This window comes from Mesoplodon densirostris, chromosome 14 (genome assembly GCF_025265405.1).
Source record: "Mesoplodon densirostris isolate mMesDen1 chromosome 14, mMesDen1 primary haplotype, whole genome shotgun sequence".
NCBI classification, from domain to species: domain Eukaryota; kingdom Metazoa; phylum Chordata; class Mammalia; order Artiodactyla; family Ziphiidae; genus Mesoplodon; species Mesoplodon densirostris.
Window position 1 is genome coordinate 24,893,504 of NC_082674.1, and position 15,237 is coordinate 24,908,740.

Sequence of the window (15,237 nt, forward strand, 5' to 3'; positions counted from 1 at the left end):
AGAAATCATATTTAAAAAGGAGATAGGTCCAGATGATTTAACTTTTGCCTATTTTACTTTTAAAGAACAGATAATCAATGATTAACAGCCATTATACAAATTATTTCAGATCAAAGTAAATCTCAATAGGTTCATATTAAAAGGCAAGCATAACTCCATAGTAAAAACAACAAACAATGGGAAGTCAATTCTAAATGTGATATAGATGTAAAAATTCTAATAAAATTTTTAGCAAATTTAATCTAACAGTGGATTAAAAGAATGACAAACCAGGAAAGTATGTCACTAAAACCAAGAGACAGCAGGATTTTGCTCATCACTCTTATTCAAAATTGCAACCTTCTAATTAATGCAACAAGGCAAAAGAGCAAAATAAGCTCTATAAATATTAAAAGAAGAGACAAAATTATCTTTGTGGATAATATTAGATAACTAAAAAAAAAATCCTGACACTACTAAAGAGAAAAATTAGAACTAATAAAAGAATTGGGTAAGGTGGCTAGATACAACTTAATATAAAACAAGGAATAGCTTTCCTCTTTTTAGCAATGTCTAGTTAGAAAAATCATTCATATTAGCTACAAACTCGTAAAATATCTGAGAATACATTTACCAAGAAGGGTATAGCATGAATATCAAAACATAACTATAACATTTTTACTGAAGGGCATAAAACTAGTTCCAAATAAATGGAAAGATATACTGTCTTTTTGGAAAGGAATAATTACAATAATAAAAGTTTGATTTTTCCAAATTAATACATAAATTTAATGCTGCTCTATTCTGCATCACAGTGGCTTTTCTTTTTAAGTAGACACAATGATTTAAAAATTCTCATAGAAGAATAAATGTGCAAGAATCACCAAGATAAAATATTTTTGAGGCAAGCATAATGAATAATGAAGGAGAACCTATGCCACCAGATATTACAACTCATTCTAAAACTACTGTAATCAAAATAACAAGACATGGCACAGGAATAGACAGACAAAATCTCAATGACATACAGGGTTCTTGATGACTGACTCTTTTTTGCTGATTGTTTCTGCCATTCTTTATATTTACATGAAAACACTTAAACTCTCATCCTCCCTATGTGTCGTCAGATCATGAGCCAACACAGAGTAACTAACACATAAGTGTCTTTTCCACATCTCGGGCTGCCAGACCAACAGAACTTTCACGACGGTCACCTTTCTGTGCTCACAGAGAATCCCATTTAAGGAGCATCCCAGCAGCACACTTACCGGAAAATGGAAAATCCCTGCATATTGGTATGAAAAGCTTTGGTCCATTAGGATCTTCTGCAGATGCTGTGGGTTCTGTGTCAAGGAGCCCAGTGCTGCCAGGAACCAGCAATCTCCTGGGAAGGGACATAAGCCATGAGAGCTGACTGAACACAACTGGAAGCCCCATCCCATGTACTGCACAGAGTCAGCATACCTCCTTCTGAATAACGCATTTTTTTCTGTCTGAGAGAGGAGAACTGGAAGAAAGATTCACTGGGTTCAGTTCCAAACAAAATAGAGAAGGTGGTGGTAGTGGTTATGGAGATAGTGGTAGTGGTGAAAGGGGTGATGGGGTAGAGGTGGTGATGGGGTAGAGGCGGTGATGGTGGTGATGGGAGTGATGGGGTGGAGGTGGTGATGGGGTGGAGTGGTTATGGGGTGGTGGTGATGGGAGTGATGGGGGTGGGGGTGGTGATGGGGTAGAGGTGGTGATGGGGGTAGAGGTGGTGATGGGAGTGATGGGGGTGGGGGTGGTGATGGGGTAGAGGTGGTGATGGGGGTAGAGGTGGTGATGGGGGTAGAGGTGGTGATGGGAGTGATGGGGGTGGGGGTGGTGATGGGAGTGATGGGGGTGGGGGTGGTGATGGGGTAGAGGTGGTGATGCAAGTGATGGGGGTGGAGGTGGTGATGGGGTGGAGTAGTGATGGGGGTAGAGGTGGTGATGGGAGTGATGGGGGTGGGGGTGGTGATGGGGGTAGAGGTGGTGATGGGGTAGAGGTGGTGATGGGGGTGGAGGTGGTGATGGGGTGGAGTAGTGATGGGGGTAGAGGTGGTGATGGGAGTGATGGGGGTGGGGGTGGTGATGGGGGTAGAGGTGGTGATGGGGGTAGAGGTGGTGATGGGGGTAGAGGTGGTGATGGGGTAGAGGTGGTGATGGGGGTGGAGGTGGTGATGGGGTGGAGTAGTGATGGGGTGGAGGTGGTGATGGGGTGGAGTGGTTATGGGGTGGTGGTGATGGGAGTGATGGGGGTGGGGGTGGTGATGGGGTGGAGTAGTGATGGGGGTAGAGGTGGTGATGGGAGTGATGGGGGTGGGGGTGGTGATGGGGGTAGAGGTGGTGATGGGGGTAGAGGTGGTGATGGGGGTAGAGGTGGTGATGGGGTAGAGGTGGTGATGGGGGTAGAGGTGGTGATGGGGGTAGAGGTGGTGATGGGGTAGAGGTGGTGATGCGAGTAATGGTTTTACCGAAATAGCACATACAAAGTATCTAGCACAGCCTTGCAGAAGTTCAATTAACGTTTGCTTCCCTGATGCTTCTCTCTACTCAGTGCTCAGATTAAACTCTGTGTCTATTTGCTCCTTTTCTTTGATAACTGCTCTCCCCAAAGGGCTCTGCACACCCGCTGCTGAGCCGACTTCCAGGCTGAGGGTCTGGGCGTGAATAGCCCACCCACAGCAACACCGAGGGTGCCAGCCTTGCCTCCTCAGAAGATGGGGCAGCATTCTGTGGGTCTGGGTGGGCACTGCTCTTGACCCCCCCTACTCTGAGGCTGACTTTGGGCAGCCTGCGTCAATCCAGGGCTGGAAAGGAAGAGGCTGAGTTCTTACCTGCCTCCCCGTTGGATGTCGAAACTGCTCACGCCTTCCAGGATGAAGTGAGGCTCTGAATTACCCTTCAGTAAATCCTTAGAAAAGAGGGAGAAAAGCCATGAGCATCCTTCATTCCTCTGTCTCCCAGTGTGCTACCCGAGACATCACTCCCCTTGTCTTTGAGGGGTAGAGCTTACTTCTTAAACAGCTGTTTAAAATCTGAGCTAGGAAACTGCCCTCATTCCTCAGGTTTTATTGCCAACATCAAGGTAGATGTCAAAAGGGTGTGTATGTAACTGACCAAATAGGCAATAAAGGCATAAGCAATCTGTGCCAAGAGATAAGGACTCAGGATCCTTACATCATGGTACCAGCCATCCTGGTACCAACAGCACTGTTTCATTAGGAGTTTATAAACAACCAAAAAAGAATAGGATGCCTTTATTAGAGGAAACTTTTATAAGCATAACCACGCTTTCCTTGTGAAATGTCATCTCTCAGAAGTCAGTGTAGACATTCTGAGTTCCAGGTTCAAGTGCAGCCATGTGCTGTACAGGACAGAGGATGTGCATTATTCAGGTCTTTGTCCTCTCCCTGGCTAACACACAGACTGATTCTGGAAGGCCCCAAGCAGCCTCTAGGTTTTCCTGCTACCAGGAGCCCACAGGATTATCCTGAGCATCCTCTCTGTGCATCTCTTCCACTGTGTGGATCTGTATAATTTGGTAACTGTTCCTGTATCATTTCTTTTCACATTGACAAATAAGTCCCCAGAGAGCAGGGCGGCAAAGTAGAGTCATCTACTCAACAGCCATGAACGTGTGGAGTCCTGTATCTTGTGAGACCTGTCAGCCCTTCGTATACTGCCGGCCGGTTTCCTGGTGGAGCCGCCAAGGGGCAAACAAAGGTGTGCGTGTCTGCAAACAGTCAGCCAGCCCACCTCACCAGGCCTCCTCCCACCATCTTCTCTGCACATAACCAGCCCTCTCTGATGGCCAGGGCAGGGCGCTCAGGCCTAGGCCCTTGCGATGGAGGCATCCAGCTGACCCTGTGCCCTACCCTTGGCTGCTCAGAACCTGGGGTCTCTCCCAACACCAGCAGGAAGGACAGCTCTCCGCAGGGCCCTGGAGGGAGCAACTCTCCCAGTGTCACAGCAACTTGGGGCACTTCAGTGGCTTTAGCTGTCCCCTCACCTTCTACTGGAAAAGGGAACTCAAGGTCTCAGGGGAGGCTAGCTGGCGATCCTCCACTCAGGAATTAAAGAAGAGGGTGGAGGCCATCAGGGTTTTGGATGGGGTAAAAAAGACAGTGTGGCTCAGCTTTCTAGACCCAGCACATCTGCAGCTTCTTCGTCGTTTACCCCTGGTTTACCCCCATGATGTGCAGAGGAGGGGTAGGTGTGCTGAGAGTGATTGAACCGAGCCTGGTGTGGAATCCTGCCTGCTTTGTTCCCTGGGTGACCTTGAGCAACCTTCTTTACTTTGCTGAACCTCCGTTTCTTCATATGTAAAATGGGAGTCAAATGAGAAAGCTATTGGTGCCCTGGCTGCTGTTACCAAACCCTCACCGAGGACTAGATGCTTCATTCACAGTGGTCTCCGGACAGAGTTGCAAAGCAGGAGTCTTCACATTTACAAATGAGGAAGGATGTGAAATACTTAGTGAAGCATCAGACAAGGGAACTGTTCAATAAATATTGATTCCGTTTCTGTAATATTTGCAAAATTAAAAAGACCACACTCATGGATAAACCCAGCACCTCAAAGGCATTCATTATAAAACGAGAGAAAATAAAAACGTGGATTACACAGTCAACTTTTAGATATTAGAAAGAAAAAAAGAGCCTCACAAACATAGGCGGAAGGAAATGATAAACAGAACAACTGTTGAATTACAAAATAGAAACACAGCAAGATCAGTAAAGCAAATATTGAATACATTGTATTTGGGGAGAAGGTTTACTTAGACCCAACCTTTGGCTAATATGCTAGAGAAACCCAAATAAAATTAGAAATAGAAAGGAGGTTTTAGCAGTATAAAAACATGACGTAAAATTCTATACTAATCAGTTTAAGCATTCTGATGATTTTCTGACAAGAATTAACATGGCCAAAATGATCCAAGTTGGTAAATAACCTGAAAATCAATAACCTTGAAACAGTATTTTTAAATGATCAAAGAATATCTCCCTATTATCTCTGTCAAGGCTTCTAAGTACTCAAAATTTTCTTGCTGAGTTCTCTCAAACTTTCAGGAAATAATTCCTGTGTCGCTTACAGTTTCAGTGTTTAAAAAAAGAAAGAATCCTGCCACCATTTATTTTAAGAAGTCAGCACAGTCTGGATGCGCAACCTGAGAGAAAGACACACACACACATCACATTACATCACAGACTGATTTCATTTATGGAAATATACTGAAATAAATACCCGGCAAATGAATCAACAATAAATTATACAACTAACCCACTACCATTAAGTAGGGTTTGCCATAGTAATGCAGGATGCCAGGATGGTTTCCTATCAGGATATCTAATAGTATAAAATACCATTTACATGGGCCAAAGGAGAAACAATTGCTATCTTTCCAATAAATGCCTTGAAGGCATTTGATAAATGCACAACTTTCTCTGATTTACCAAAATAACAAAATCGAAAATGAAAAAAACCAAAATTTTAGTTAATTAGGAATAGAAAGATACTTTAATTTATGAAAATTAAGGATAATTATTTCAAATAAAAAATCAATTGTCAACATCAAATTTATGGGCAAACACTAGAATTGTGTGCATAAAAGTTAGGCACCAAACTAGCATTTTTTATCTCCTGTCCTGAGCTGCCTGTTCCTTCCTCACTCTGGGCTTTAGAGGGGTGCTGGGTGATCCAAAAAGAGCAAAGGTAGGAGGAGTCAGAAATTAAACCCAGAAGCATTTCAGTCTGCCGGGCCGACTTTCTGAGACCAGGCCCACAGAGAAAATAGATCAAGATGGTTGGAAGATAAAAATCCCCTGGCTCTGGGCAGGTCCCCTGTCACTAGGTGGGCTGGGCACACCAGGGCAGTAAGAGAATGTGGTAAGACTGGTGATGGGCAGTCTCTACCCCGAGTGTGACTCAGAATCACGCAGGAGCTTCGCAGACATGGAGACTGCTGGAGGCCGCCCCCCATGACCTGGATTTAGTAGGTCAGATGGAGGTAGAGTTCAGGATCCACACAGCTCCTCAGGTGATTCTGAGGCCCAGCCAGGGCAAGGAGCAGGTTCAGTGAGGTTGAGTGATTTATCCTAGGTCCCACAGGAATCAGGCTGTGCATCAGGCACTCCGCTCCCATAATGCCTTCCCCATGGACCACACTGGCAGGCAGGGTCTTCAGTGTTTTCTGACTCTGTAAGATGGATTGGCCCTTTGAGGTCTCTGCAACATCATATGTACAGAAGGAAGCTGTGATAGTTCATTTTATGTGCCAATTTCACTGGCTCATGGAGTACCCAGATTTTTGGCTACACATTATTTCTAAGGAGTTTTAGCATTTGAATCAGTGGACTCAGTAAACAAGATTGCCCTCCCCAACATGGATGGACGTCATCCAATGTACTGAGGGCTTGAATAGAACAAAAGGTAGAGGAAGGGAGAATTCACCCCTTCTCAGCCTGACTACTGAGCTGGGACATTGGTCTTCTCCTGTCCTGGGACTGGAAATTACATCATCAGCCCCCCTGTTCCTCAGGCCTTCCCACTTGGACTAAACTACACCATCAGCTTTCCTGGGTCTCCAGCTTGCAGACAGCTGATCTTGGGATGCCTCAGCCTCCATAATTATGTGTGCCAATTCCTCATAATAAATAAATCAATAGGATATATCTATATAGTTCCTGTTGGTTATGTCCTATAGGAGATCTCAACCTCTCCCCTCTCCTCCTCCCTCTTCCCCTCTGCATCCACACCCATAACCCATACCAAACAAGGCACTCCCCTGCAGTTGTCTCTGGAGGTGTCCCTTCTAACAAGGCATCACTTCCTATGTTTTGGACAGTGATTCCTGTGTTCTTGTCAAAGGCACCTCATGCCCTCCCCCAGATGGTGTGCTGCTCTTGGATGAGGAAATACCCAGTTTAGCGTGGGTACACAGGCCCTTTCAGCCGGCGGCCAGAATTCAGGCTGCGCCAGGTGGCAGCGTCACTCCCTTTTCTATTTTTGCTAGAGAACTTTGTTTTATTGGAATCAGAGTTCTTTGGTTCAGGGGCAATTGGCTGTTGGTGTGCTCTCTTTTTGTTGCCTTCTGCTACCTGTTGCCTTCACAGCCTACATTCAGAGCTCCACTTTGTTAACCCCTTCCTTTCTGGAATAACTCATGCTGAAACCAAGGTGAATCATTTATAGTAAATGATCCTTTCGGAAACTCTGCTCTGGCTACTTGGAAGATGAACATCGGAGTCTGGGTAGGCAACACTTCATTCTGGGATGGCCACAGGCCAAAATCCACAGTGGAGCTGGGTGCTAAGTCCTGAACATGTTTTGGGCCCCCAGCCCATTCTTCAGTTGAGAAATGAACATTTTTTTTCACTAAAGAATGGGGACAAAGATGAAATTTCAATCCCTCAGTCTGACACAGTGGCAACTCTGCTGTGAAGATCTATGTCTACAATTCTGTGTCTTCCAATATGGTAGTCACAAGCCATATTGGTGACTTACATTTAAATTAAATTAAATTAAATTAAATCAAATCTTCAATACCTCAGTCACACTAGCCCATTTCAATTGCTCAATACCAACATGTGACTAGTGGCTACTGTACTGGCAGAAAGGACATTTCCATCATTGCAGAAAGTTCTATTGGACAGTGCTGGCCTACTGAATGAGGATAATAATATTATCTACCTCATAGGACTGTTATGGTCATTAAATGAAATGTTGTATGTAAAGTGCTTAGATTAATACCTAGCATAGGTAAATGCTTGATAAATGGAATTCGTTATTATTCATGAAATAAAATTTTTAGAAGAAAGTGACTCTAAGTGCCAAAGTCAGTTCAGGGAAATATCACAGAGTCTCCAGGTATAAGTGTAATTCTCAGCATTGTCTCTTGCTGAGGCTGGTGTTGCAGAAAGCATTGAGGAGGATGAGGAGTTGGATCCTTTCAGTGTGCCATTTGCTCCAGGCACAGTCACAGGCATTTACAGAACCTGACTGCCTGCTGGTGGAGGGAGGGGAGGGTGTGGGGAGTGGGTTACCAATTCCTCAAACCCAGGAAAGCTGAAGGAAGCAATAGAAGGAGCTTCTACAGCAGCAAAATGGATTAGGGTTAATTGTTAGAGAGAGGGAAGATAAGAAGAAGGAAGAGGTAGGCAAAAGGAGAGAGAGAGAGAACATGAACTATGGGATGTGAAACAACTTTTCTTCTTCATGAGGCGTAGAACGCTGAGCCTAGTTTCACGCCCCTGACTCTTGCATTGTTGTTCAACCTACCCAGCCTAGATGAGTACGAGAGGTAGAATGATATCCATGATGGTTTAACAGTTGCCTAGAGTATGAAGCTTTCCCATTATCTAGAAAAGCCTAGAATGCAGAAATGGCCTAAGGAGCCTTGGTGCCACCTCAGCCATTATGTAATTGAAGTTTAGGGGATGCCAGTCAGGTCTCTGGTTAGGCACTGAGCAAGCTTTAGATTGGGAGGCAAGCTTCTAATAGTGATAGGCAACAGAATGTGAGAAGAAAAGCACTATGCACACTCCCTGCCAGGCTACCCTGGCCTCCCCAAATGGTTTCCTCTGACCCACATTTCTCCTTAAAAGTGTTTACTGAAATTGGCTGAAGACTGAAGCTGAGATGACTGGACAGTGAAAGCCCAAGAAATCCTAGAGGATGGCCCCTGTGGCTGCTACTCTATGCCATCCCTCCCAAATTAGTCACAGTAACAATAGCTAGTGTTTAGTAAGTGCTTACAATGTGCTAGACAATGTTCTAAGTATTGTCTTCATTTATTCCTTAAAATAATCTTGTTAGGTACTGGTATCATTTTTATCCTCATTCTTTTCACCTATAAAAATGGAAGGGGATAGACAGGGATTGATTCTGTTACCCAAAGTAGGAGATTCTATTGGTGCACAAGATATTATTAGCAGCAAACAGGAGCCTAAAATACATCACGAGCTTATGATGAAGCCTTACAGGAGGCGATACAGTTGTGGTGTTAGGAATATGTCTCAGAGCCAGACTCTAGGATTCAAGTTCCAGCTCTAACACTTTAGGCAGGTCACTTAATTCTCTGTTTCCGTTTCTCAACTGTAAAATGGGGCTAATAATAGTACCTCCTCAGAGAGTTATTATGAGGATTCAGTGAGTCAAAGCACCTAAAGCCAGGCCTGCCATGTGGTCAGCACTATCTAAGTGTTGGCCATTACAGGTAGGATTGCTCCATGCTGGCTGGAGCTTCTCTTTCAAGGCTCTTTTCAGTCGCAGCTGTGAGCTGTGGCAGTTGAGGACGTCACCATGTTTAAGGGGTGAGTACATCAGCTTTCTCCTCCACCATCTTACTTGGAAAACAAGCCAACTCAAGAATTCTCTATTATACATGTAGAACTTGAAACCCATTTCAGGTGCCTGTGGACAGAGTCATTCATTCACTCATGTATTCATTCACCCAAATCCTAACAGAATCCTGTGGGGGCACACAATCCTATGTGAGGAATAGTACAATATGTGGAGTCAGAAATTTTAGTTTAAATCCCGGCTCTTTCCCTCACTAACTGTGTCACATTGCGCAAGTCACATCACCTGTCTGAACCTATTCTCTCATAAAACTGGGAAAGAACATGAGACAAAGTAAGAGAAGACACATGGAAAGCTCTGGAAAATACTATACAAGTTTAAGTGCTGCCAGTTGTGATAAGGGATACAAAGAGATATGACATATCCACATATACATTTTAAAAGAAATGTTGGAATGAAAAATGACACCCTGGTAGAGCTTTTGGATGAGAAGAAGAACGGGAGTAAAACGTATCTGGCCCCTGGCTGCCTCTATTTTGGGTTCCTGGAATGATTCTGTGTGAGTCATTTCATTTCTGTTTGCCTCAGTTTCTCCTGGACCTCAAAAGACAACACAATTTGAGATGTTGCTGGAATTAGATAATAAAAAACTCTCAACCCTTTCTAAATAAAAATGTTATAAATTCTTTAACACTATAAATATGGTCTCACATCTATTGCTCAGTACCTTGTGAAAAAAAAACATTCTAAAAGAACCTCATCTGAAAATAACAAAGGGAGAAAAATATAATCCTTCCAAGCTTTAAATAGAGTTCTCTGCTCAGCTCTCCTTAGGAGTGAAGTCCAGAAGTAGGGAGTCATTGTTGGGGACTTATTGCCTCTGGATGGCAAGATGGATTCTAGAAGCTTGAAGCACCCCCATCTTAACTAAGTAGCATCCTAAGCCCCACCTGATCCCCACTCACCATCCCCTTCCCCAAAGCTACAAATTGGTCCTGAGTTAGGACAAGAGTTGTTACCTCTAGAGTTTCTGTCTTGTTCTATGTCATCAGAAAATACCTATTCTGTATAACCTAACCTGGCTTTATTGAGTGTGTTGCACAGAGCGCTTGGCATTTCATTCACATTCAGTAATGCTTGCTGAAATTATATCATTAGCTTACTAGACATTATATTCTTTCCTCTTATTCTAGGTTCTGCTGGCTGCTTTTGGAAGCATGAACAGGTTTGGGCATCAGGGCCCTCAAAGTGGCCCTTAGCCAGGTCCTTTGCATCAATGAAAATGATATTATAAGAATGTTTAGTGGGCTGAGAAATTTCCCTTGGAGCTTCATGCCCTGAAACTGAGATAGTTCTAGAAAAACCAACAGGGCTCACCTGGCTTCAAGGTGGAGTTAGTGGTCGTCTACTGGGGTGGGGGAGTCAGGGGGTATGAACATTGCCATGAAATACCTCCCTAATTTTACAGCTGATGTTTACAACTATTTTATAGGTGATCAGCCTTTACAAGATTGAAAATACAAATATACATGACAGAGTCAAGGTAATTGTTGAAATTCATCCTATTGTATAAGTGACTGACATGTTATCTTCCCTTTGAGTGAAGTCTAATAAGGAAAGAAAAAAGATAAAGACAGTGATACCTGACAGAATAAAGAATGATGAAGACTGACAGAGGGGCTCATTTACGGAGATTGAAGAGACCCCACAGCTACTACTACAATCCTCCTACCCATGCGTTCCCATTTTTTTATGTGGGAATCCTGAGGCATGTAATCTAGTGACATGCTGTCTTAGAACGGGGGTCCTGCTTCCCGGTACAGGGTCATTCCATCCCACTGTGGATACAACACTGTAGCTGAGGGACCAGATGAACTTCAGTCTCCTTGCAGTTTGGTTTGGGCCAGCCGTGAAAACCAGGTCTCAGGCCCTTCATTTCAGGGCGAGGCACCATGTGAGGCACCATGTCAGAGGGTCCAGGAGCTGGGTGCATCCCTAGAGAGGAGGCTCACTTACCTTTGGCCGCATCCAGCTTAGGCTGGAGAGGTTTTTTCCCTTGAGCAGCTGTAGACCTATGGAATAAGTCTCAGCAGGGAATGTCTCATCCTCAAACAGCAGGCCTCTGTTTAGGCAATAATCCCGCAAGGAGTAAAAGTCCTGTTGCTTGAACTTGATGATGGGGGTCTTGGCTAGAAGCTCCTGGTTGTGCGCCATGACTCTTCTTGAAGAGGTATAAGGTCTTTCCCTTTCAGTGAGAAAAAAAGATATTTTTAGGGGTAAGCCGTCAAGTCCTTTGCATCATTAGATGTGAACCTTTGAAAGGCACTCAGATGTCCCCCACTTTTACAAATGAGGAGACTGAGACCCAGGTCAGTGCTATCCCTGGTGACACAGCCAGTTGGTAGGTGAGCCCAGACTACAATCCAAGCATCCTTCCTTCTAGTTCAGTTTTCAGTCTGTTGTACTGAACAGCTTCTCAGGATGCTCTTACGTGTGTGAGAGACTATTCATACATGAATGAACATTTATTGAGTGCTGACTTTATACCAAGCACTTTTCTGAATGCCGGCAATCCAAAGATAAATATGACATGATCTTTATCCCCTGGGGGCTCATTAGCAAGTGGGAAAAATAGATTAGACATTTCAACAACCAGCTCTCATTCAACAGAAACGGTCTAATTAAAAATGTGTACAGAGTCTTGTGGATGGATATAAAGAGGAGGAGCTAGGAACTGCCAAGGAGAGTCTGGGGTGGTTCTCCCACAAGCACTGACATTGGAATTGGCCTTGAGGGAAGAATTTGCCAGGTGGAGAACTGGCAGGTAGGTTAAGAAAAAAAAAAAAAGTCCCTCTAGGTGCCCTGAGTAGCAACTACATGGAGGACCAAGAACTGGACTGGAAAAGTCATGGGTGTTAGAGGGGGTGGGAGGGGCTGGAGAGTCAGTGGAGTGAGGGTTGGGAGTAGAGAGTTTTGGCAGACAAGGCCAGGAAGGTAGGTTGGAAAGCTGGACTGTTTTCGTTTTATGCCCTGCAAGCACTGCAGGGCCACTGAAGAGGTGGATTATGATCAGATCTGTGTATGGGATTGTGGAGCAAGTTGGAGGCCATACAGCAGGATGGGGAGGGTCTGAGACAGGGCAGAGGCTTGGAGGCTGATGCATATTTGTCCATGGGAGAGACAGTGTTAGAGCAGTGGTAGTGAAGATGGTGGAGAGACAAGATTCCAGAGTCATTTTTTAGGTAGAACCCATAGGATTCGAGGATGAATACAGGGGCGGGAGGTTGAGGATGTGGGGGAGGAAGAAGAGGAGGCAGTGCAGTGAACAGTCAAATGAGCTTTGAAGTTTGCTCTCTGCTCTCACCACCTACCTACCAGTTCTGCAATAGTGCGTTAGTATTCAAGCCTGTGAACCTATCTCTCCACCTGTATGGATTAATGATACCAACCTCAGAGGGTTTATTGCTGTATTAAATGAGGTTGGACCTAACAGACTGAACAGAGTGACTGGCAAACAGTAGCCACTCAGTAAATGTTGGCGTTCTAATTTCTCTGAAGAGCAGTCAAGGTAGCCTGGGTTTTCTTGTTCAGGAAGCCACAGGGGTGTAACTGATGCCATTTACCAAAATATGCATCACATACTCCATCTGCAAGGCAAGCTGGCTTGGATCTGAATCCTAATCCACACTTACTAGCTGTGGGACTTGAAAAACCTCCTTAGCCCATAAAGTCATGCTTTTCAATCTTCTTTGACCAGGGTCTATAATGGTGACACAAAAGACCGGAAGGTTCATATGTCCTACCCATAACCACTTCACAGAGAAAAAGGAATCAGGTAATGATAAAGAACTGGAGAGGAACATGAAAGAACAACTCATAAAGAAAGAATATGAGCTTACAATCAGGATCTTGGATCAAAGAAAAAATATGCAAACTTAAAAAATAACTCATAATTTTCTTACGATTAACATATAATAGTAGTATGTTGCAAATTATTTAGATAACACAAATTCATCGGCAAAATAGCACCAATAAGTATCATTGTACACACATATTTGGAGGGAATGATGCATACAATTATCTAGCAAAAGAGATGAGAATAATTTATATTTGAACTATTAGGTTGGACCATATGAAACTGCCATTTTTATAGGTCAAAAATGGTTGAATATAGTCAGTATTCTATGGTTTAACCTAAGGTAAAAAGTATTGAATATGAGCAATTTCCTTTGGTTTAGCCCAGTATGATATACATTTCTTCAACCTAGTTCTTGGAAAATAACAGGTGAAAATACGTCAGTGTACCTCACCACTCCCTATAGGGTTAAGAGGAGAACCTACAACAAACTACATAAATAGTGATAAAGCTGAAATAACAGTAAGGTATCGTTCAAGAGCAAGAAAATGTTAATAGAAATTGGCTGCCAATTGAAGACAACGGCAATGACACCTGATAAGGGAGAGTTGTGAAAACTGTGGATCCACCATCTGTACACATACTTAGGGATAGTGGAGCCAATACAGCACTGCCAAGCCACCCACCTACAATTATGAGACTGTTATTAAGCAGTTCTTAACTGCAGGTAAAAATGAGTCTGAACAGTTTGGCTTGACTTCTCTAACAGAATCTTGCAAAAGGGCCTTATATTTGGGGATCAGTTCCCAGGCTCATCTGCAGGGCCCTCACTGCCCGGGCAGTGCACCAGCTGACTTTAGGAATCCTCCTTCTAAGACTCACTTTCCTCATTTGTGAAATGGAGATGCCATTAATATGCATGTTATAGAGTTGTTGGAAGACTCAGACAAAACCATCCTTGTCGAATACTTAGCACTGTGACTGGTAAGCAGAAAGCAGTCAATCAACAGTGGTTATTAGTATAATTAACATTCTTATCATTTTGGCCATGAAAGGATGGTACAGAAGTCCCACACCCTCTAAGAGGAGGACCTGCTCTTATGAATGGCAGGCCAGGCTCAGAGGGGCCTGCAGGGGTGAGGGCCAGGGGTGGGACATCAGACCTGTGCCCGCAGCTCAGCTACTGCTCTGAGAGCCCAGAAAGGAAGGAGAAGGCTCTGGGGGACAGGTGGCAGGTCTGGGTGTCTGCTGCTGGAGGAGGTGGTCTGCTGCTTTGCGAAGAAGGAGAATCTTGATGTGGAAAAGAGAAGACAGGCTGGAAAGGCAGCCTCCACCTGCACAGACCTCACACCTACTGGGCTCACCTTCTTGCTCTCCAAATTGCTAATGGCTTTACCAGGGAACAGCCTGTAGACTCACTTTCTCAGGCAGGAAGGGTTTACGGAATTTGACAACATCTTGCTTGTGTGTGCAGCAGAAAAGGCCACACAATCTTCCCACCTGTCACTTCGGGGAGGGCTCTTTGGCTCATTTCTTTTCTTCTATGTCCTACTTGCCTCACTTTGCAAAACAAAACAAAACAAAAACAAAGGCAGGAGAAGACTCTGCTCTCTTGATAAAGAAAGAAAGATGGAAGGTCTACCTGATATTCAGGATAAAAACCAGTCTTGCTGCTGGGGTATCTCTTGGGTCTAGTGAGAAAAATGGCACAGGAAGAGCTAGAAAAATGGCAAGAAGAGTTGATATCAAGTTATTTTTTTAAATTGAAGTATAGTTCATTTACAATATTGTGTTAGATTCAGGTGTACAGCAAAGTGATTCAGTTATATATATTTATATATATATATATTAGATTCTTTTCCATTATAGGTTATTATAAGACATTGAATACAGTTCCCTGTGCTCTACAGTAAATCCTTGTTGCTTATCTGTTTTACCTATTATAGTTTGTACCTGTTAATCTCATACTCCTAAATTTATCCCTCCCCCCTCCCTTTCCCCTTTGGTAACCAGCTTGTTTTCCATGTCTGTGAGTCTGTTTCTGTTTTGTATATAGATTCATTTGTATTAATTTGTA

General features: G+C 43.8%; 1 protein-coding gene across 1 annotated transcript in view; it reads right to left on the reverse strand.

Moving 5' to 3' along the window:
* Positions 1-11,518, reverse strand: part of CAPN13 (calpain 13) — a 54,871-nt gene extending 43,353 nt beyond the window's left edge. Inside the window, 4 exon segments of the mRNA XM_060116935.1 lie at positions 1,248-1,363; positions 2,630-2,635; positions 2,842-2,914; positions 11,321-11,518. Coding sequence (XP_059972918.1) covers positions 1,248-1,363; positions 2,630-2,635; positions 2,842-2,914; positions 11,321-11,518 — 393 coding nt within the window.
* Between the last annotated feature and the right edge of the window lie 3,719 nt (positions 11,519-15,237).